This window comes from Anarhichas minor, unplaced genomic scaffold (assembly GCF_050575085.1).
Source record: "Anarhichas minor isolate MPS153535 unplaced genomic scaffold, ASM5057508v1 ptg000017l, whole genome shotgun sequence".
Lineage (NCBI taxonomy): Eukaryota > Metazoa > Chordata > Actinopteri > Perciformes > Anarhichadidae > Anarhichas > Anarhichas minor.
This window is the reverse complement of record NW_027466463.1, coordinates 17,349,802-17,373,607: the sequence shown is the minus strand read 5'-3', so window position 1 is coordinate 17,373,607 and position 23,806 is coordinate 17,349,802. Positions and strand designations below refer to the sequence as shown.

General features: G+C 43.7%; 1 protein-coding gene and 1 long non-coding RNA gene across 6 annotated transcripts in view; one reads left to right on the top strand and one right to left on the bottom strand.

Moving 5' to 3' along the window:
- The window catches only part of ttyh2 (tweety family member 2), a 48,675-nt gene that overhangs the window by 22,154 nt on the left and 2,715 nt on the right, over positions 1 to 23,806 (top strand). Inside the window, exons 1-11 of one of the 4 annotated variants that reach the window (XM_076094046.1) lie at positions 2,951 to 3,126; positions 5,200 to 5,420; positions 9,512 to 9,607; positions 14,951 to 15,023; positions 18,457 to 18,526; positions 18,676 to 18,731; positions 20,647 to 20,739; positions 20,831 to 20,923; positions 21,183 to 21,325; positions 22,286 to 22,471; positions 22,557 to 22,635. In XM_076094046.1, coding sequence (XP_075950161.1) covers positions 5,212 to 5,420; positions 9,512 to 9,607; positions 14,951 to 15,023; positions 18,457 to 18,526; positions 18,676 to 18,731; positions 20,647 to 20,739; positions 20,831 to 20,923; positions 21,183 to 21,325; positions 22,286 to 22,471; positions 22,557 to 22,635 — 1,098 coding nt within the window. In that variant the 5' untranslated portion in view covers positions 2,951 to 3,126; positions 5,200 to 5,211. Of the gene's footprint in view, positions 1 to 2,950; positions 3,127 to 5,199; positions 5,421 to 9,511; positions 9,608 to 14,950; positions 15,024 to 18,456; positions 18,527 to 18,675; positions 18,732 to 19,004; positions 19,694 to 20,646; positions 20,740 to 20,830; positions 20,924 to 21,182; positions 21,326 to 22,285; positions 22,472 to 22,556; positions 23,759 to 23,806 lie in introns of those variants that run through there. The other 3 variants (XR_012954639.1, XM_076094045.1, XM_076094047.1) reach the window with 3 other exon arrangements.
- On the bottom strand, positions 10,854 to 22,598 carry LOC142952054 (uncharacterized). Of its 2 annotated transcripts, none has more exons than XR_012954642.1 (4): positions 20,574 to 22,598; positions 16,362 to 16,562; positions 16,084 to 16,155; positions 10,854 to 16,006 (listed from the first exon to the last, which is right to left on the bottom strand). It is a non-coding gene; the product is annotated as an uncharacterized LOC142952054 (long non-coding RNA). The 2 variants fall into 2 exon arrangements; XR_012954640.1 differs by having other exon boundaries at positions 10,854 to 15,973.

The following is a 23,806-nucleotide window of genomic DNA, read 5'->3' as shown; positions in this document are numbered from 1 at the left end:
TATAAGAGAGGAAAGGAAAGAAGTTAGACTCATTATCATCAGATGCTTTTTTTTTTCGGGCTACTGTTGAGACCTTGATTAGCTACGGTCTGGAATATATGCATATGATGTGTTTATGCACACAGGAACACACTGTCTCTCTTCGCGAGAACGTCAATTTGACAAAACACTTTCATATCGAGAGAGGTGCCATTTGGAGACGCTTAAAAAACATCATCAGGGCTGTTGAAGATATCTGGAAACTGGCCAACCAGGATGCTTCATTGATGCTGTGATGGGACTGACGTTTGAAGTGGTTAGCCACACTAATAATAACTCTATTGTTTGGAGATGGGTGTTGCGAGAGGTTTTGGCAGCCAGCAGTCACCCAGTGGGCTGGGTCCATGTCTGGTTCGGTCCCTTAGCATTTGGCCGGAGCTCAAACACGGTTTGGAAGTTGGCCCACTACATAATTACAAACATGCACATTTCCACAGCATTCTCATCATCGATTTTTTTTTTAAGAATAATACAAAATAATAAGGTTCCATCACGTCAAAGACCGATAGTAGATGATTCTTTGTGTTTGTGCATGTTCCCAGTTTGACCCTAGTTTTTATATAGAAAGAAAATATGTTTTCTGAGAAATGGTTCTCCTCAAAGGAGTCCAATTATCTCGGGGTCTTGGTGTATTGTTCATGAGGGATGGGTGTGACATCCACAGACGGATCAGTGCAGTAAAACATGATTCATGGTCACTGCAAGAGGTTAACTGGAGTCCATCTGTGGTTACTTACAGCGAAGGTCTTTATCTACAGTTCAGCATCATATTTCTGCTGTCGATGTCACCGCCACAACACTGGCTGGATATATCGTATGCGACCAGGTTTCTGCCTGTAATACAGAGAGCAGGGCAGGGCATCACCATCTCTTTCTGTTTGTTGTAGTTCTTAAAAGAGAGAAATGCGTTAGAATCCAGGAGAAGAGACAACATCTTTTTCTTAGTTGTTTAGGAATCAGAAGGTACTATTAAACAGCTGCCGTCCCAGGGTTCAAATGTAAAGACCCCTTTGATGAACACATTCTCTCTCCCAGCTAGTCAAGTGATGTCAGTGGCCCGACGGTTCATTCTGTGACGCTGCTAGTGTCGGTGTTTGATGTGTCAATAACGGTGTGTCAATATGCGATCGTTGCATACATACAGTCTCTTTTCAAGATACATTTCTTCTGTAGGTTTACTTAGTTTTTAGGTTTACTGATGCAACAAAAGTACTTGATGAGGTTTAGGCAACAAAAGTACTTGGTTATGATTAGGCAACAAAAGTACTTGGTGAGGTTTAGGGAAAAACACTTTAAACTAAGTATGCTTGATATATAAAGGTCTGTTACGTAACAAAACTAAAATCAGACAAAAGGTAACAAAAGGTAAAATCCGATACTTAGGATCTTAGGCTGTTTGGATCTGGACGTGTGTGTTGTTTTGAGCTCACTGCAGGTGTGATCCAGTTGAGATATGGCTGAGAAGCTGAAGAGAAAGCTCTGACGCTGTGTCATCTCTGCAGCCAAACCCACTTCCACCTCTGTGTGAGCTCTCGCTCTCTTTAAAGAACTAAACTACTACTACTCCTTGTTGGAACTGCTCTCCTGTGGTTGTGTGTCACTGTACTTGCAGACACTCCCACTTCCTTCCTTCGGTTGACAGTCTTTGCCGTGTGGGCCATGGTCTTGATTTAATGCCGGCTCAGTGTTTCATCAGCAAAACCCATGCGGGGCAGCCTCTTAAAATCTCCGTGGTCATCAAGTATCTGAGAGAGAAAAGAAGAGGGAGGAAGGGGAAGAATATATATTTTTAAAGAGATGTTCTGCTGAGCTTCGTTACCCAGCGGTGAAGATGCGGTCTCCATCTTCGTGGTGACCGAGCTGCTGAGGCACTTCGGAGTTCAGACCCATGTTCCATTTCACGCTCTAGCTCCCACATTCAATTTTAATGGAAGAAAAGTCTCTTCACTGCCGAGCAGAGACGAGACGAATTGGAGCAGCGAAAAAAAAGGTTTAATCCTATATTTCAACCTTTGTTTTACTTTAACAAATGTGCACATTTTGTCATTTATCAAGCGATTACGGGACGATTACATAATCTACAGTGGAAGTGGTTCTTGGATGCTGGCTCAGTCTTAACGTGGTCTTTGGGGTATGATTCACACCTTTCATGATACAGCATGAAAACCGACTTTGCCCAGCAATTTTCTTTCTCAACTCAGAGAACGACACTCTGGGAGGTTTGCGTCTTGAATTTGAAAATGTTTTTTTTACAGCCTCTCTGTTATGTGCTCAGAGAGTCATCGCTGAAGAATCGCTTCCTCTGACATCGTGTACAAGCCTCAACGGGCGTAAAGATAAAGATCCAGTTCTAGTGAAGGGAGTAGTATTCATATTCTGTGGAACCTCAGAGACAGTATTGTAGTACACACATACACACACATCATTTCACAAAGAGATATTTGCAATCAATGTTGCAGTATTAAAGGACCAGTGTGTTGCATTTTGCGGGATCTATTAGCAGAAATGGAATATAATATTCATTAGTATGTTTTCATTAGCGTAACATACTATATAATAATAATAATTACACTTTAATTACTATAAGTATAAATTATAAGTGTTGATAGTAATACTGTTTTTGCCATCAATAATGCACAAACGTAGTTCTTTGAAATGGCATATTAAACCCATATGAAACAATAACCAAGTTCTATGTAACTATAGATTATATTTTATGATTTGATGGTAGAACCAATGAGGCAAGGAGAAGGATGTGTGACTAGCTGACCACACCACCCCCACCCTGTTTATTCCCTTTCCTCAAGCTCAAATCTGATATTTCACTTTTATATATTTGTTTCCAGCCCAAGGCCACTTGTCATTTGTCACATCTGAGTCATTTATTGTGATTTCTGATGTTTTCTTCATTGTGGTGTTTCGCCCATAGTAAAAGAGCTCTGCGCCAAACACACTCCGCTGCAAATTGTTTGTTTTGAAGGATGTGTGGAAGAGAATGCTTCTCCGTGCCATCAAAACATCAGACTGAGATAAAGACTGAGGAGACTGGGAATCATATCTACTTGATCGGTGTGGATCACTTACACGGTGAGGTTTAGACCGAGGCCAAGGAGAGATTAGCTGGATTGGCTGTCTCCCCAGGCGTCTTAGATAAGATTCTCACACAAGAGGCAAGGATCAGATACGCGCCTGCATTTCTCATCTGCGATTTCAGTCTGAGGAGGAAGCGATCAATGATCAGATAACAAACTACGCAGCACCACCGGCCTGTGAATGTGCTCTCAGGGGCTGCCTCGGTATACGGTTCTTTGTTTGTCGTTTAAAAATAACCAAGTGAGTGTGGGATCATTGTGGTTCTAACTTGGGCTGCACGATACATCATTTCAGTACAGTGATCACCGTTCATATCTATGCAGCCACTGTGTTTATGACTATATTGTTTACTAGAGCACATCGCAATATATATCGCGGAAATAAAAATATTCTCAGTAGTATAAATCCATTTATTCCAATGTTGTTTTGTCATTAAAAATATTAATCACAAGGGATTTTTCTTGTCCAAACACGTGAACTGTACATGGGGCAGTGGTTAGCACTCAGCAGGAATAGCTAATGAATGCACTGATGGATATTTTTGGCCATGCTGTGTGTTTAGGGAAGGCATTGGCGGTCTGTTTATGTGTTTACCACTTCGGCTCAGTACTGAAATATGTCATTAACATTCTTTAGCACCACAATGGCATCGTTGAACATCCTGAACACTGTTTGCTTCACATAATCCCAAGAGAATGCATTTGAATAACTTTGGTGATCCTGTATTTTTTTATTCTATCATCAGAATTATTTTCATTTGTCCAAAACTTTGGTTTAATACGAGATTCCTGCAAAACTAATGGCAGTCCCATCAACCTCAACTGTACTTTGTGTTTTGTGCTAATTAGCAAAGTTGGCATGCTAGCAACTCAACTAAGATGTTGAACCTGGTTAGTATTACTGCATGTTTGCATTGTCACTTTGAGCATGTTAGCATGCTGCTGTTAGCATTAAGCTCAAAGCACAACTGTGCCAATGAACGGCCTCGCTGAGCCGCTAGAGAGGCCGCGGACTCTCTGTCTTGTTTGCAGCCATCTAGCGTGGCTCGCTCTTAGAATTCAAACCCAACTAATTACTTCCACCCAACCTCCCCTCACCTCAGCTCCAGCAAATCCTCTGCCTGACAAACACAGCAACAATATGAGTTTTCTCTCCTGTGAATGCCAAGTACCCAGAGCTGAATGGAAGCGTTTATTACCCTTTTTAATTATCAAATAGCGGGATGTCTCTGTGAATGCCATTTCCCTGTAAACAACTTCTCCCTTCAAGCAAAGTACAGAGTAATTAAAGCCAAGGAAACGGGTCGGGTCTGTACGCGAGATGCCCGCTCCCCACAGATGATGTGGTTTTGCGGTACTTGGCCGACGAGGTTAAAAACCTGATGTGTGGAAATAAACGAGTCAATATGTATTACTTTTGTTTGTCTTAGAGGATCACGCTTCCCCTCGGGGAGTAAATCAGTTGCTCTATGATTACATGGCTTGAATAGCTAGTGAGGTATCAATTTGGAAATAAAGTCGGACAAACAGCAGCAGTCATGGAATACAAATCTCCAGCACCAGCAAGCCTACTATTTCACCTCTGTGCTCTCCACTTTTGGCTGATTTCCAAGCTGAACTGTTTACTTCACCGACACCCAGCTCTCCCACACTGCCCCCTCCCCCCCTCTCTCTCTCTCTCTCTCTGCTCTGCTGCACAGACCAGCCTCATGTATAGGCTAATCTCACCTCTGGCCACTCTTTTTTTTCTATTTCTGGGGAACTTTCTCAGGCAGAAAAGCTGACCAAAGGCACCTAAGAGAAAGTCTGTCAATACATTATTATTTTAGTAGCAAAGCGGAGGATATAAAACATTAGTGTATCCTCAAACTGGCATGTTTTTCTACTGTGCCTTACTTTTACCGGAATCGTGCTCAATCACTGCTCGCCTGTAACTTCTCAATGCATACATTACCATGCCTCATGAATAGTTCAGTTCATTAGCTTTCATGCTTGATGTTCCACTTCCAGCGGCAGCGCATGGCGTACCATTCATCTCTTTTCCTTCCTCTCCTCTTCTGCCCTCCAGGTGACTGGAACCATGGGCAACATGAGGAGCGGCCTGCACCAGCACCTCGCCAGGCTGGACGAGATCTTCGCCACGCGGGGCGACTACGTGCAGACCCTGCAGTTCATGCAGCAGATGGCCGACAACGTGATCAAACAGCTGCTGGGCCTGCCTGACTGGGAGGAGGCTAAGGTGGACCTGGCATCCATCGCTGATCAAACAGCGAACATGGAGTACTACAGGTGAGGAGCAGAAAAATACATGTGTCGGGCTTGTTCAGTGCAGGGTGGCCACGGAGCTCGGGTCATGATGCCACAGATGTACAGGTTTCTGAAGAGATAACCCCTCAAAGAAAAAATGGAACACATCCAGATCTCAGAGGAAGACATTCAGGAAGTGAAGTGGAAATGTTGTTTACTGCTGCCATGAATATTTTTCAAGGGTTAAGTGCATCAAGAATTTTGAGGCAGTCACAAATCCCATCACTCATGCATTTCAAAATGCAAATTAGCAGAGAGATGTTTAATGGATATAGTTATTTATATCTTGGCAACAAGTTGCATCTTCATACACTGGTTTGTTTGGGAATAGCCGCCTTAAAGGCGCGGTTCCCACACGATACTCGCGCTGAATGTGGGCCGCGCCAATTTGGGTCAACCATACACACACACTTCTTTGCGATGCGAATGTGCGTATTTTGTGCACGTGTAACCGAGGCGCTAATTGCAAATTACGCAAGACGAATACACGAGATTTCCGTCATTCATGTCATTAAAACATATCGCAGATGAGATTCTCTTGTCGTCACTGACGTCGTTGACTTGGAAATTGAGGAAACGTTGTTGTAGCCGCTCGTGTGGGCACTTTAGAACTATTATTTCTATGATCATTTTTTAAAAAACACAAATTCAAGTCAAACATATAGATATATCTCCATCTTAGACATGCGAGATTCACTTTAGCTTATAATATCATGTCTCTTTTATGGCTGCAATCACTGAGCAACTTGTCAGTTGAACATGCAGTTGAATAGATAATTCATGTGTCGGTAGTTACATACTTTATGACCTTAATATATCACATGATATTTAGTGGATGGGATGAAACTTGGTGGTTGCACGCGTGTATAATCCATTCACGTGAATGTGGAGGAGCAGAGGCGGTGCTGGTGGGGCGTTTAAAAGTAGCAGAATCCAATGAAATGATTAGCAATCTTTGCATCAACACTACCGACCCTAATGAACAGCTCCAGTATGTTAAGGACTGTTATCCTAGGACGTGTCTCATTACAGATAAACTCACACTCTTATCTCAAAGCAGAAACGGGCCCATTGCCAATTGTTTAGCCCTTGTGTAAGCTCGATGGGAGTTATGTGCAGTCTGCAGTAACAGACAGGCTGGTGTGTTTGTATCGATCTGCAATGTGACTCCTCTCCTCGGCCGATAATTCAATGCCCCACATAGCTCCGCACTAATAGAGCAGAGCAACCGGGAGCAGACAGCCGGACACTGTAAGCTGTTAATAGACTCGTTATCACTGCCTCAGGCCCCCAACACATAGCTGTGGTCGGGCGTGCATGTGTGTGTCTGTGTGTGTGCGCGTCTGTGTTTGCGTGTTTTTGATTTGACTCATCAAAGTTGGCTGTCTGTCGTCAACGTTCTCGTCCTTGAATATTTTGCTTACTTGTCGAACTTGCTCAAAGTGTCATCTTACTCAACTGAGAAACAAACAAAAAAAGACTCTTTTCTATTTTTATTCATTCTTTAATCAAACTTTCTCTCACTTTTTGACGTTGTCAACACGAGTACATTTGTGATTTTATTAATTTTTTACTCCAGCTTTGCAGTGCTCAGGTATTTTAAGACGGGGGCTCTCAACCTTTTGTAACTTAAGGCACACTTCTAAATGTTAAAAAAATGTACTTGACAAAAAAAGGAGAACAATAAACTGGGCTGTAGATATTTATTATTTATTCCGGCCGGTTCAAAGTGGTCGCGGACGCGGAAAAGTGCTGCCGGGGTTATTTCGGCTTCTATAGACCAATTGTGCTGCTCACTGGCCTCTGGTGAATGAATAAGTGAGTGAATCATTATCTAGCGTAAACAATATCAATTCTATATACGTGGTATAAATGATGTGATTTACATAAATGATGAAATATGCATCCCACGTACTTAACTTTCCTCTCCTCTTTCCCTGCGATTCCCCTCCCACATGATCAAACTTCAAAATCCATCCATTATATTTATTATATATAGCCCAGAGCACATATTTATCAGCCGTGTCTAAACAGTGACGAGCACACACACACACACACAGAATAAGATTTGCTAAATAAGGTTCTGCCTTAATGCGACAGACAGTGCACTGGATTTTGCTTCTCGTTCCACTGAGCAGTAGCTTAGCTCTTGTAATGTGTTGTGTAGCACAGTGGAACCAACTATACCTGGGAAAGACATCCTGCCAGCAAAAACTGATTATGTTTTTACTCTGTCTTTTGAAAATAAATAGATTTGTACATGCATAATACAGTAAGTGTTTCAAATCAGTAATACAAACTGTAAAATGTAATTTATGTTACATAGAAGTATGATGTCATTTTACGAGCTCATTAATGGGGTCCCTCTGTGAGTGTGGGCCCTGGGTCAGTTGGCCCCCTGCTATCCCATAAAACCCAGTATTGATAGACTGTGACCTCTGACCTCTCTGTGGTGAATAAAATGCCATTTCTATTATCGCTATCAACCTTTCAAACTGAAGACAGGCACATTTGGATCTGCTTCTTGATATGCAACACAATGTCTTGAAGACGTACTTTTCTATCGTACGTAAATCTAACCCCCGCATCCCCATGCGTGTCTCTACGCTGCACTCAGTCTGACTCTAATTGGATTAAGACGACACAGACAAACACGGTGGCGGTGTCACCCGAGAGCCTCCGTGTGCACGTTGATGTCCCAGCCTCTCGTGCTGTTTACCACTACCAAGAGAGGGGGGGGGGAGATGAAACGAGGAAGAAATATCAAGGAGGTGGTGGCGAGGGAGAGACATGCAGGGGGAGAGAAAAGGGGCTGGAAGGCAGAGAGAGACAGAGGGGAGGGAGATTAAAGAGCGTGAAGAAGAGGAGGATAGAGGGGTGCATGCGGGTGAGTGATGAGGGAGGATATGGGAAGAAGGCCTAGTGCTGCTTGATGGAGGAATAAAAGGAAAAAAAGGCTGAACGAAGTGAGAATGATGTGGCGCCGATGGGTGCAGGAGGTATAATGGAAAAAGAGAGTAAGATGCACACTGATGAAGATGAAATGAGAAAAACAGGAGGTGACTTTAATTAGGTGTATCGATTGGTAAAGAGTGAAAAGGTGATATATAACTGCCCCTCCTCCCCCCCGTTTGTTTCACAGCATGACACATTCAGCCATATGGATTTGAGTCCATCCATTATTAACCATCTGCACAGGCTTTCTGTGTGTCCGGTCCCAGACTGACCACTGCTCACATAACAGATGGGTACACTGAGGCGGGCAATACCGGACAGGATTACACCCTCAAGCATCAACTCTCTCTCACACACACACTTACACACACTCACACACACACCTCAGATGACAGCATGTGTCTGTTGAGGTGAAAATAAGTGGGACTCTCTCCTGGTTGTATGAATAGAGCTGGAGACGGCGTTGGAAGAGAGGCTCTCCAACGCTGTTACAAAATGAAGTCAGATTGTATAGAAGTCTATAGAAAATGACTCACTTGATTTATTACCTCAGTAAACATTGTAAACATGAGTTTATGGTCTCAATCGCTAGTTTCAAGTCTTCTTCAATACAGCATGATGTTCATTTAGTAAAATAGACCATAAAGTGGAGTGTGTTTTAGGGCGGGGCTTACTGGGATTGACAGGTCGCTGCCGCTACCAGAGGTGTATATGATGTCTCTACGTCACTCCTGCGCATTCTAAATATGGTAACTTCTGTACACCGGTTGCAAAAAAAACAACATGGCGACGGCGAAATCGGCAAACTTAAAATTATTTTTCTTTTTCAAGTCAAGATTTTGTTCTGGCATGCTGAAAGACTACCACTCAACACTGTTTGGATGCTGACTACAGAAAAACATACTTGAACAAGCAACACATTAGATTAATATTTTATTGTTTGTAGTTTCTAAAATTTTGTTTAAATTTTACAATGGATACAGTGGCATTGTTACTGATAGGGAATGATGGGAAAAACCGATACCAATAACACCCAGGTTACATGAAACCGTGATTCCCCCTTTAACTTAGCATTCAGCAGCAGCAGTTTGATTGTGTGTCTCTGTCTGTCTCTGCAGGTGGCTCACATACCTGCTGCTCCTCATCCTGGACCTGATCATCTGCCTGCTGGCCTGTCTGGGGCTGGCCAAGCAGTCTCGCTGGCTGCTCACCACGTGAGTCTAATACGTCCTGTAGAACTGAGCCATTCACAGAGCCGAGAGCTGTTTTTATGTTTACAAAAGAAAAGAAGCAATGCTTTGGTTTTATGTGTGATTTTTCTAAAGGCAGGAGAGGGAAGGATGAATGAGAGAAGGAGTGGATTGGGAGACTAGCTGACTCCAGTAAATCCCAGCTAACTGGGAAACATTCATTTAGTTTTAGTCACATTTGTGCTGCAGCAGCTGCTACAGATTCCATTTGTCCAGATGTTACATTACATTATACACACATTGTATAATGCTCACTTCTCCAAACACTAGATAATTCCTTGTACATTGTCTTAGCTAAAACCAGACCAAACTTATGTTTTCTCCCAGTTACTCCTCGATTTACTTAACTTCATAAAGGTATAAAAGACAAAGTGGATCTAAAAGACAGAGTTTCTACCACCTTTGTGGCAGTTAAACACGCTCTCGTCCACATCTTGTTATCCTGAAAAAACAGATATGATACGATTTAACAGAGAATGAGATGAGTAAGTACGAGTTGGTGTGGACAGAGGAAGGTGGGGGGCGGGCGTTGCTTCACTTCTCGTGGGAAATCGCCCGTGAACGAGGCAGCAAAGTATTGGATCATGTCGCTGTGCAAACACTGCCCTGCGAGCCCTGTTGTATTTCACCATTTGCCTTTCAGCGGTGCCAGCGGTAGGTGGAACTCGCTCGGAGCGTTTGCCGCGTCAATAGCTTTGCTCTACAAATTGGATTTGAGAGCTGCGGAGAGACGGGAGCGAAGCCGTTTGATGATATCAACAATATTACAACTTCCTGCAGATCGTTGTTCCGGTTTAACACTCGACCTGCTTTAAATGGCTTTGGACATGAATTACATCCAATAACAGACGCAGCGTACTGTATCTCCTCACCCTTGTATGGCACGCCGTTACTTATTCAGCACTGTATTTTTAGACCTTTTTTTTTTTTCAGATGAATATTTTTTTTAAAACTGTACTGTAGAAACGGTGTATTTATATCACGTGCAGTGCTTTCATTTAATCTCCTGACTATCTATAACTTAATTGTATCCTTCTCCTCTGGAATGGGATTTTTCTTTTTTTTCTCGCTGTAAAGGAGCTTTTCATGGGGCATGAAATCCACCCGGGCCCTCCGCTCATCCAGCCCTCTCACTCTGTCTCTCGTAATCAGTCAGTTCAGGGTGTGAGCCGCACTAAACTCGCCCTACTAACCACCACCCCCCCCCCCCCCCCCCCCACACACACACACACACTTCCCTCTTCCCAGCCCCATTGCACACACAAGATGAGTCAGTGTCAAGAATGTCTTCCTTCCCAATTGCATGCTCTCTTCCAGCAGAGTGGAAGTGGTTGGAGGCTAGCGGGAGCAGATTACACTCACGGGCCTGCCGACTCTTCCTGGTGCTTCTAACTGGCTGACTCTGTGTTAGCATGACACACAGTAACAGCTTAGAAAAGAAGATACCCCCACATGTGAGGGAGGAAGAGACGTCCGTTGACCTCGCTGTCAGCAGTTTACCACCATGGATTTCTTCTGGTTCTGCATGTAGCTGCTGAATTCTTTCAATTTGGGCACTGCAAACAAATTCCCATTCACCTGGGAACACAACACAACATCGGTTTGGGTGAAGTGAACCCTAAAATGTCATGATGTAAAACAGCGTAAGCCTATTTCCAGGTTTAATGTCATGGATTTGCAAGATTGCCCGTGCACCTCATGCACAGGAAAAATAAAGGAGTGTAGAAACTAATTTCCCTGGATGACAGAAATCATTTGAGCGAGGACGTACACCGAGAAGAATTGTCATGTAAACAGACAAAGCGAATGATTTGAATGCGCTGAAATTATAATGAAACACAATCGCGGCATTGAGAAGAAAGGAGAAGAAAAAAAGCCATTATTTACTGCCCGAAGGAAGCAAATGGAAATAGAAGTTCTGTGTGTAAAGTAATGTACAGTTTCACAGAAATAGTTCAGGTGATCTCAAATGTCCAAAGCATGGGCGGACCATGAGACAACGGGTCTCTGGGCACAGACATGTATACGGCCCCTCCATGGGAGCACAACACACACACTTTAGAGTTGTTTGGCCTCTTTTTGTTGTCGTTGCGCATTTTTGTAGTTTTATGTCTCCTTAAGTCTCTTTTGTAGTTGTTTTGCGCATCTGGCTAGTCATTTCACATCTCTCAGTAGTTTAGTCTTGTCGTCATTTTGTGTCTGTGTTGTGATTTCGAGTGTCTTTGTAGTTTCTTTTTCGTCTCTTTGAGGTTGTTTTTCCCATTTTCATAGTTTTTGTGTCTCTTTGTAGTCGTTTTATGTTTCTTAATGGTCATTTTGAGGCTCTTGCTGGTTGGTACGTGTCTCTTCGAGTTACTATTTTTAGGTGGCCCTTGACACTTTGGGCCCCTAGACCTCGGGTCCAGTAGCTGCAAATCCAGGTCAAAACAGGTTTTGTAAAGGAGAACTGGTTCTCAATTGACTTATCTGGTTGAATAAAGGTAAAATAATAAGTTGACAGCATGTCCCCAGTATTTCTCATACTTTTCTGCTTTTTTTAAATTTCCGCTGATTTTAATTGACACATATAATGATGATTTATGATGGTGAATAGAGACCTGACTTCCTTGTATCCTTGTATAATCTAGACATGACAGCAGTTTGGAGAAAAACAGCTGTGTTTGTTAAAGCCTCCACGCCGGCCACAACACGATATCTCAGGAACGTCCACTTGAACTCAAGGATGAACTGATTCGAATTTGGTCATCAAGTCACTGTCACTTCACAAAACATGCTTTGGGCATGAATAAGAAGTCATATGCTAATATAAAGAGTATAAAAATGATGAAGTGATGACATTTTGGACGGACACGGACGTAAAGTGCAACATGACTGGCTGGCGGAGGCCGACAACCGAGAGGCGGCATTTCGATGTTCAGTAAAGAAGAAAATGTTCTTCCCACACTGATTTAATTCAGAGTGACTCGGCCTCATCCTCGGCGAGTGCGTTCGCTGTAGCATCATCTGCCCTGCTCATTTGCTTCTGTGAATTTTTAACTTAATGTGTTTTGCGTCAGGTTTACACCCGAACTCCTGCTGTTCTGTGGAGCTCAGTGAATCCCCTTTGACCACCAGAGCGCAAAAACTGAACGCAGTCTTGGTTTCTGACGACGTGGAAGAGGCAGTCAGAGGGCATTTCTCCATTTCTCCATAGTTGGTCAAAGAAGCTCCCGCACTCCGATATCACTCAACAATAAACTGTCAAATGGGCAAAGCCTGGCCGATACATCCTGTTTAGTTTTTTTATGAATTAGAGAGATGTCAGAAATACAAAACATCATTTTGTTTAACAGACTTTTTTTTTTCTTGCTCATCTTGTGATGCCTCAGATTCATCGTGGAGGGCACTAACTAACAGATATGATCAGGTTTAGGAACCACTGCGATAGAGATGCAGCATGTGTGGACAGACACACTTGTGTATTGGTCTCAGAAAACAAAACTTCCCATGTGACCGTAGGCAGAGACGGACATTACTGCGGTAAAACCACGCTGAACCACTCAGACAGTCGAGCAACCTTTGCATCTGTCCTGCTTCCTGATTTTAAATCAAGATAAGGACGCGGATGTTGACGCCTTGCTCTCCTTCCCATCTATCCCCTTGTGAGGAGTCGGGGCTCGGTATCGGAGAGGAGGAGGAGGAGGAGGGAGGGGGGGGGGGGACACACTACAAGAGTGAAAAACTGATAAAGAGGGAGGCAGAAGGCTGAGAGAAGATAGGGGAGGCCGGGGCGAGGGAATAGAGAGAGTAAAGAAATGGTAGGGAAGAAAAAGATAAAGGATGAGTGAGAACAGAAGTGGTGGCTTGTAAATTCAGTGTTGAGAGCTCAGTATCTTCTCAGCACATTGAATTGAATTGGATTAGCCAGAGTGTTGAAAAATGAGTGGGTTCTGGACATGCATACTCAAATTATATTTAATCACAGGTGACATGCTGAAAGGGGAATATCTGGAAAGTGCCACAGTGGTGAAATCAACAGGAGCTTATTGGATTATTTCACATAACAATAGCTCAGTGTTCATCTTTAATGCGTATTGATCTTCTGTGCTGTTTCATACACAAAGACAGACCCATCGACGCTCCCCTGCATGCAGAAACGCTCACCCGAAACCCTCCCATCTCTCCCCCTTTACTGTCACATGTCTCTGATGTCATTTTGGGATACTGTGAGCTCATCAGGGAGGGAGCCTTCGGTAAAACAAAACCACATTTGTATGTCCTCGTGGGTGCAGGGAGTAGTCACCCTCCCAGGGGAGCGTAATCGAATGTAGGCCGGCGGAGCGGATACGCCATGCCTCGGTTCGTGAAGCCGCGGCGCCGCAGCTGTACGAAAACATAACGTAGCCGATGACAGGACAATGACATCACCACTCCGGGTCCCCCGGGGCTCACGCTGTTTCCTTTCAGTGACAGAAACCGTTATGTATATAGCTCTGTTCGCGTCACTGTACTCCCCTTGATGCTCTGCAAAATTCCACTTTTTTTGTTTTAGTTTTTGAGATTTTCCACTCATTAGTCATCTGTACCGCAACGTGTTAATTCTTCCTCTATTTTTGCTGCTGTTGAAATTGATATACTTTCCTTTATGGATCTCTGCAAGCGGGACTTTAATTTAGGAAGCCTAGCCTTATATGGTATTCTGTAATTATGCTAATTTACAACTGTCAAGAACTTCCACTCATCTCTTTTCAGCGAAAAAGCTTTAACAAATACCAAGACAATTGACTACCTGCCCGAATACCAATCAAATGCACCTAGCAGGTCAACATAGTGCGACATTTACCAGCTACAATGAGAGATGCCTTTTTGTTTGTGTAGAGCAAAATAGAGCTGAAAGAGAGTGGACTTCCATTCATTAGGTTGGACACAATCACGTCAAACGAATGCTCCTTATCTGTAAATAAGCATCTGTTTGCTAGCAAGTCCTGCATATTCACTTAAAAGATATGTCAGTGTTGTGTTTGCACCTTGTTTCTGCCTCCACCAATTGGCCAGAAAATCAATTATTGCAGGTTAAACTGACAAACATGAAGTACTCTCCCAATGATTTAATCAATACAAATGATTGGAACGAACTTACTGGAACAAGCGATTAAAATCATGAATTATTGTGTTATAATTGGACTAATTTAGAAAAAACAGTCTTTCCTTCATTTGGATAAATGACGAGCCTTGCCAAGCCGTCATGTCCTCGTTGCCGTGGCTTCAGTTAACATGCATCCAGTGACTATTTTACCGTGACCTTGCTGTTGCTTTGTGTCCCTGCAGGATGATGGTGTTTGGAGTGCTGACGCTGGTCCTGAGCTGGACCTCTCTGGGAGCCGAGCTGGCCACTGCTGTGGTAAGCTGCTCCGCCTCCTCGCCCCTGACTGATGCGCTTACCCTAATGTGAACGAGCGTGAACCGGTCTGCAATCAATTCTTGTCGTGGCTGACAGTGATGATGAATCGCTTTAACTACACGCACATCGCACTTGAGAAATGTCTTTTAATGTGTGTGGGTGAGGGAGGAGAGACGATTATATACACTGCTGCACATCTGCTTATACTGTATGTACCTGCACGTGTAGTATGAGCTGCATAGCTGCTGATGAAGGGTCTTTATAGCCTTCATTCTTCTTTTTTTTTTTTTGCCTTCTCAGTAAAGAGAACTGACTGCCCCGATCTTCTTCTGAACTTTTGTGTGAGGTTTGTCTTTCTGTCACCTCGTACGCTTTTGATCTCTTTCAAACGGCACGCTGCTGAAAATAGGCCCGACAAAAGAAGAAAATCCCAAAACACGAACCATGTCGGCATCATTATACAGTACAAGCCTGAATAACTTGAATCGAAGTCAAGGATTATGACAACAGGAATCCAATTGCGGCTTTTAAAGCCCATCGTGCTGAATAGGTGAATCATTTCAGTGTTTCGCTCCATTATCGTCCCCAAAATGACTGCGACCTAGAGGGCAAGAATTAGAGTGATATGCAGGAACACAGAGATGCATTTGAAAGAATATCAGATGGATGAGCGCTGGTGTTTGACTCACCTGCCTCAGGCAAGTGTGCTATTTTTCTCAGGTTTATTGTTGGGTGTTGTGTTTTGACTCAGGGCCATAGAGGATTTAACAAGAGTGAATTTAAGTTGGCGATAATGAGCATCGGGTGGAAAGCAGCAGGAGGTGCGATCAGCTGCAGCAAATTAGTCTCTGGTTTCATCTTCCTTTTAATCATCCGTCTCCTTTACAAGTCTCCACTCTCTGTGGTCAATGTTTGCCAGACCGATGGTTGAAATCCTGGTGATGCCGGTGCTATGAAACCAAGACAGGGTGCACAATACAGAACTGCCAAAATCAAAAGTGTTTTTCTCTGGGTAACATGAATATCACAGTAAATGTCATGAGAATCCAGCATTACTTACCTACTATAAAAAATGTAGTTTGAGCGTAGCCCTCCATGAAAGCCTCCAATGTGAACGAATAGGAAAGGTTGCCTAGGAAGCAGCAGAGGAAAGGTCAGAGAACGTCAGGAACATCTACAGCCATCTTTTACCAAAAAGCGAGGCCATCAAAATCATTGGAAATGATCATTGGGGGACCATAAATATCCAAACCAAAATCATAGCAATCCGAGCAGAAGTTATCGAGATATTTCACTCTCTAGTAAAGTGAACTATTAGTGGACAGAAATCATTCTTACATGTTGTCCTCTCAGCGTGAGTCACAGATTCATGACATTTACGCCGGCCTGTTATGTAACCTGTCTGTAGCGGGGCGTCTGTCTGAGGCTGACCCTGACTGGACTGTATGGTTAATGTCCACCGGGCCTTTTCTCCACTTTGAGAGCAAAACACCTCCGCTCAAAAAGGCCGCATAATTGCTCAGGCGTCGATACAAACAGCTGTGGAGAAAAAAGCAATTATATGAGCAATCTGCAGTGGCTCCATCGTCAGCCATCATGTCTTTGTGTGAATAATTGTGTGTTGCGTACGTGTGTGTGTCTTCTCTATTTTGTGTTAATGTGAGGGGTACAGACCTGTGTATGTGTGTGCGTTTGTCTAGGTTGAGTGTGTGCAACCTGCTTGCATGAAGGTTACACTGTGTGTGTGTGTGTGTGTGTGTGTGTGTGTGTGTGTGTGTGTGTGTGTGTGTGTGTGTGTGTGTGTGTGTGTGTGTGTGTGTGTGTGTGTGTGTGTGTGTGTGTGTGTGTGTGTGTGTGTGTGTGTGTGTGTGTGTGTGTGTGTGTGTGTGTGTGTGTGTGAGAGAGTTCTGCAAGTTCTGCTCTGTGACTCAGCACAGTCTGCTCTGAATATGAATTACACTTTTTTTGCCATACACATAATACTCTGTAGGGCTGTCAATTGTTTAATAATTTAGTCTCTAATATGTGGGAAAATGTCCAAGGTTTTCAAAATAGCTTTTTTGTCCGACCTAGTCTCAAAGATATTACATTTAAAATGATAGAGAAAAGTAGCAAATCCTCACTTTGCATGCAGTTAATTAATTGTAATTTGTTGCCATTGTAATAATTGATTAATTCACCAGTTGTTTTAGCCTTAGTACGTCCACTTCCTATAACGTCTGTGGGGGTTAATTCAGACTCTTGATGCCATTTCTGGGGGCTTTTAGGGGCTGCAGACTGTAGCCAACACTGGACAGGTCATCAGTCCGCTGCAGGGTTTAAAATGAACTGACATTCACGCCTATGTGCAACTGTCCACGTAAACTGGTTTAATGGTGTCGGCCTGTTGAGGGGAAGGGGTGTGTAAGCTGGGAGAGTATCCCAGCCAATGGTGGCCACTTAGCCTTCGAATCTCCCCAAACATACTGCCGTCTGAAAATGTCTGAAAATCCCCGCGGCCTCCTCCACCCTGACTCAGAGTTGAACTTGTGAGAATGTACTCGCCGCTGCAGCAAGACTGCTGTGTCCCACTTTAAATGAGACCGAGTGTTGCTGCTGCGCTCTGATGATGTCGGACAGCTGACACAATCCACAGAAAAACCCAGCGTGCCGGTGTGTGGCGCGTTGACGGTGCATTTGTTTGTCTTCCTGAGGATCTTCCTGAGTGGCTACAGTCTGTGTTCACAGGTGTGCATGTCAGATGTTTTTGTGCTTGAGTGGTTGACAATGTTTGTGTGTGCGCATGGGAAACTTTAAATTGTGTGTGTAGGCTGCAGTTAGTGCATAATGCATCAATGCATAATAAATGCAGCCCTTCGCAGAACTTTTAATTACATCATCTCTCAGAGAATCACTGGTTTCCCGTCAGGAATTCAAACAAACTCGCTCCCCTATTGCAGAGCTCCTTTTTCTTTACCCACTATTTCTAACAAACTAGCTCCAGTTTGCCGAGGAACTCTGCTCGCTGTATCTCAGCCCTCCGGAGAAGGTTAGGCTCCGCGCAGTGTGTTTGACCTGAGCCCGAGGGACATTTAACATTCAGACAGAGACCTCCGCTCCTCACTTTCGTTATTTCGCCGAGGCGGGTTTCTTGTTAGCACTGTGCGGTGGAGTGAAAGTGCTCCGTGAGTGACAGAACCGAAAAGTATTCCTGTCTAGACGTGTTAAAGTGGATTATAAGAGCAGCCTGTCTTCTTTACTTTCCTGATAAGAATGATGTCAGCAAAACTTCATAGAACTATTAATGAAGTAATGTCAGAGTATTTGGCACTCTGATTCATGTCTTCTCTGAAATTTCTATCTTCAACCTCCTCATGTTACGGATGATTCATTCTTTTTAGCCGTTTTCCGTGTCGCTGCTCTCACACGTCTCCTGTTGTTTTGTTTTTTTCAGGGCACAAGTGATTTCTGCGTGGCCCCAGACAAGTTCCTCTTGAGCCAGACAAAGGGCGTCATCGGCTCTGGTGAGTTTCAGTGTGAGTCATGTGGCGTTAATGGAGTTGTGATTACGAGAGCCTGAAGCTGTGGCTGTGACACTAACTGCACTTCAGTGAAGTAAAAAAATAAATAAATAAAAAGCAGACGTATGATTAGTTTGTGTTTTTTTTCACAGATATTGTTCATTACTACCTTTACTGCAACCAGACCCTCTCCAACCCCTTCCAGCAGGTAGGACACAGGAGGCTTTGCTGAATGTTGACTGATGAGGTCTAGTGGAACATCAGCTCATAAAACGTCTACATGTTTAGGTTAAAACTGCTTAATGTAGTTGAAAAATGTCGTGGACATCTATTAGCGAGGCCAGTAGCTAACGCTGTAGTCATGTCATTGATATTATTTTTTAATATTCTACAGTAAAAAGATGTACACAGGGTATTTACAGGCCGACTGGAGTATGTTTAGACTCAATTTACTTAAATTTGACTTTTTATGCCAACAAAATAATCCCACAGTGGGAAAGTGATGGGTATCGGTGTCTGAGTCTTACTTTTGGGGAATACAGATACCGTTTTGATCCCTTGCTTTTGCATTTACTGTATGTAAATGTGGAGCAGGACCTCACTACGTACTGAAATATAATCATTGAAATGATGATGCAGAGGTGGGTTTATGTAACCTAGAGGTTTCAACATAACTGTATAAACAGATTTTGACCTGCAATTCACTACACGAGTGCTGGATGAGGAGTTAATTTCTTCTTTCTCTATATATCCAGTCCTGTCTGTCTGATTTACATCCTAACTTCACCTCACAAGTCTGCATCACAAGCCTCCAAACACTTCCTGAATCGGCTGTCACCTCCATCCTTCTCTCTCTCTCGCCTGTATTTCTTCAGTCAAGGAAACAAAACATGGCAAAATGTTGCAAAAGCTCCGAAAAACAAAGGCTTTTGAATGTGCGACAGTTTGGTTAACCCTCCTCTCCCCCTTCTCTTCTGAGGGCTCTGTGAGATTTGCTCTCTGGAGAAGCAGAGTAGATGTTACGGGTCACCACACTGGCCTCAGCGCTGACATCAGTCAGTGGCAAAGTCAATTTGTGCGAGCTCGGATCTTATTATCTGGCTCGGCTAGACGTGCCCCGAGGATAACAAGAGCGCAGCGGCAGAGGGCAGACAGCCGTCACCCCGCCTGGTAAACAAAGTCGGCGCTCTTCTTCTCTGCCACACAGATACCCAACAGGTGCAAAGTTCGCCAGCGAGCTGCCAGATGCATGAATTCACTTTCGCTTTGGCAAACAAAACAAGCTCTCCCTCTCCCTCTCTTTCTCCCTCATGTGTCTCTCTCTCATGTATTCTCAGTCTGAACTGCAGCACTGCCCCGCAGTTCCACCCTCCGCGCTCCCTTGTGCTTCAGCGCTGCGGTGCATCTCTCCTGCGTCAGCTCTGCTTCTTACCGCAGCTCTTATTCTATTCTCATCAGCGTCATCTCTTGCTTCTTTTCTCACCGTCCTCCTCCATCCACTTTCTCTCCGTCCTATTGTTATTTTACTTTATTTGGTCGAGAACAAGCTGAAAGCCAAAATGCGATCAGGCTTTAGATTGTGCTGCAGAGAGCAGTTTTGACCACGGACAGATCCAGAGGAAAAAACTGCCAGATCATAGGAAAGCAATTACATTTATGAATGGTTGAAGTAATTGACCATATCCTGTTTCAATTTTAATATTGTGCCACATGCCAGGGGGTTTCCAGGCTGCTTTTCTTAGGTTGGGTGACTGTGAAGGTAGAGTTTTACTTTGGAGATGTGACAGATTAATTCATTTATGGCCGCGTGTAATTTAAAAAGAGGCATTGAGCAGAAGGTGCTGTCTTTCAGGTGGCTTGAGATTATCCACTTATTGTATTGTACTGAATGTGGAGGTTTATTTTGCCCCCTGTTGGTGGGAACATAAACCTACACCACAAAGACTTGAATGTTGTAAGATAGTAAAAGGATATTTTATATATATTCACTACAAAGTCATGACATAATAATATATTTGGTCAAAAGACTAAATTGACAATTTCCACTTACCTTTTTGTGGCCCTCTGTTGTATTTGCACGCTCTTTACTCTGCGTGCGTTCAAACACACTTTCTTGTTTGCAGCCTCTGACCATCTTCCAGAGGTCCCTGACCACCATGCAGATCCAGATCCAGGGTCTGCTGCAGTTCGCCGTGCCTCTGTTTCCCACAGCTGAGGTATCGTCACGCAACACAAACACCCGGCTGTGACTTTCACGCTGGAGCGCAACAGAGTTTGATACTTGTCTGTCTGGTGACCTCCCCACAGAGAGACCTACTGGGCATCCAGCATGTGCTCAACTCTTCGGAGGCCAGCCTGCACCAGCTGACCGCCCTGTTGGACTGCAGGGGGCTCAACAAGGTTCGTTCACTGCATCCTAATTGGCATCACAGCAGCACAACTAGGTCATCGGGAGACTGAAAGCTGAACCGGGACCGGAGCAGAGCAATGCGGAGCGGAAAGAATTTCAGATTTATTGGGAATACCTTTTCTCAACGGTGTTTTCCTACTAACGTGTGTGCACTGTTAAACCTGTGCAGCGTGGCTCATGACTGCACAGCAGGTTACACGAACAATGCCTTCCTTTTTGTCTGTCATATTATTTGTTTGACCTCTTCAGGACTACCTGGACGCAATGGTGGGGGTGTGCTATGACGGGGTGGAGGGCGTCCTCTACCTCTGCCTCTTCTCCACCCTGGCAGCCTGTGCCTTCACTGTCATGCTGTGTGCCATTCCCAGGGCATGGAGACAAATTGCATGCAGGTCAGTTCGCTCTCTGCTTCTCTGCCCGAGCGCCCTCATTTCCCCAGGCTGCAGCCATTTCTATGCAGCTTCCCCCTACTGAGCCAAACCAGTACGAGGATCCAAGGATCATTTATTGTCATTATGCAACACAGGGATGCACAGCGAAATTCAGATGTAGCCCGTATTCAACACAACAAACGCAAAATAAAAGCAGTAGTACATGCCTTGTAGTGCGTCTTTTGAATTTGCATCATAAGGAATGTAAACAGCAGCAACAAAAACAATTCTCTGGGCAGATAATACGGCCGACATCTTCACATTATTAATGAAACATGAGAGAAAAAAACATTGTCTGTGTTTGAGCACCAAGTGTGTATGTGTGTGTGAATATTCTGTACAACTGCTACAGATAGAACTTCAATTGTGAGCGCAAGGTGTTAATGATACTTCTTCAAGTAGCGTATCATTCAGTGGCATTAATCTATGTTCACTGTGTGTTTCCTTCTCGTAAACGCTTCTTTCACTTTGCAGTCTGACACCGATGACTGATTCTGCAACCCTTATCAGTCGTTTCACAGTTGCCCTGATGGCTAACGCACGGTCAGCATTAGCTTTGAGCCAAAACGGGCATGATATCCTGTGAGAGTAGTAGTATACACTGTAAGTTCCACTGAATTTAATAATATGCGTCATGTCTGTAGTTCAGATTTGACTGATAACTGAGTTGTGACTCAGAGAGGAAGTAGTTTAAGTACCTTAATTGTCTCCATGAGCTGTGCGTCACAGCCTCTGCTGCTGCTACTGCTGCTACGACTCACCATGTTGACTAGCAGCCAAATCAACGGCCAAACTATAACAATTAACTTTACCAGCATGCCCCGGCCCTCCTTTTTACCTCACACCGTATATCTCTGCCTCACGTCTCTCCCTCCGGCAACACCTGACACAGTTTGAAAACCTCCTCTCTTCCTCCTCTAGGGAACGAGATTATGACGACATCGACGAGGAGGATCCATTCAACCCGCGGGCGAGGAGGATGGCCTCTCAGAACCCCAACCTCACCAACATGCACAGCTTCTGCAGCTACAGCAGCAGCATGGGCAGCCAGAACAGCCTTCACCCGCCCGCCCCGGCTGTCTCCAACGCCCCCGTGTCGGAGTACATGTGAGTGAAGCGGGAGTGACGTGTGGAAGCAAACTTCTAAAGTTCTTCATTTCCTCTGAGCCGCTTCTTTCGCTCTCTTTCTCAGGAACCAGGCGGCTCTGTTCGGGGGAAACCCGCGGTACGAGAACGTCCCTCTGATAGGACGAGGCTCTCCACCCCCCTCGGTGCGTTGGGTCCCAGAGGCCAAGTCCTTCCTATGATGTCACTTCCTTCTTACCTAACAGACAGATTTAGCCTTCAAAGCTCAGGAAATTGTTTTATTAGAAGTAACTGCTGGTAATTTCATTCATATTTTGACTGGGCTCACTTGCTCGCGCAAATGTTAAGCCATATCTAATAACCTTAATTGAATCAACTTTTAAAAAATTATTTCTTCATTTAACGAGATACTCTTTCGTGCCTTCCTCTGCCCTCCATAACTCACTGAGGCTGACTTACATTACCAGTGCAAGGAGAGGAGACGTAATGTGGTTAATATTTAATATGTAATCATGAAGTGAACATCATTTAGCCTTTCTCAGGCCAAATTGCCAGGAGGGAGAGATCCAGGTCTTAAACCATAAACTCACTCGCTGTTGACACTAAAGCTTTTATTTCCTCGTTGAATTAATTCGCCCCTCGCTGGGCCACTTGTCTCCTGTTACTCTACATCACAGGGATAAAAATAGAAACATTCTGGATTCAATTTTCACTGGGCAGAGCCTCTTATTAACATGCTGTACGAGTGTGAGATGAAATGCAGCAGTTAAATGCATTCTGCAGGTATTGAATCGACTTTAGAGCAGTGGTTTCTATTAAACAACATTGTTGACATTGTTGTGATCATCAGGTCAGGAAGTACAAACTAAATTCATATTTTATTTTTGATAAATTGCATGGTATTTGTTGTTGAGGTTTATATTTCACAAATATGTAACAACGATGAATACATTTTGTACTTTTGATGTTGTGTATTACCACAGTTTTATTGTGGTATTTATTACAGTTTGTAGATGAAGAAAATGATTTTGTTAATGTCATAACTTTCATTGACCTATAGTTCCAACATGATGTACTTTGCCTTAAGACTTCTTTCCTAATGAATGCCAGCAAGTGATGTATAATGATCTTCTCCTCATGACTTCAAATGTGCAGCATCATGCAGTAGTCTGCGGCTAACAGCTTCTTTTATATATTTTTTGTCTGTCCGTTTGTCATGTGTATGTTTGTATCTTTCATTTCTATATTTCCTCTTTTTTTTGTTTTACTCAACTTTTGGAGATATACTCCCAGCAGTATAGGAACCGAGTAAGTCTTTTCAACTCTTCCTCTGGGTTAACTCACTCACTTTTACCT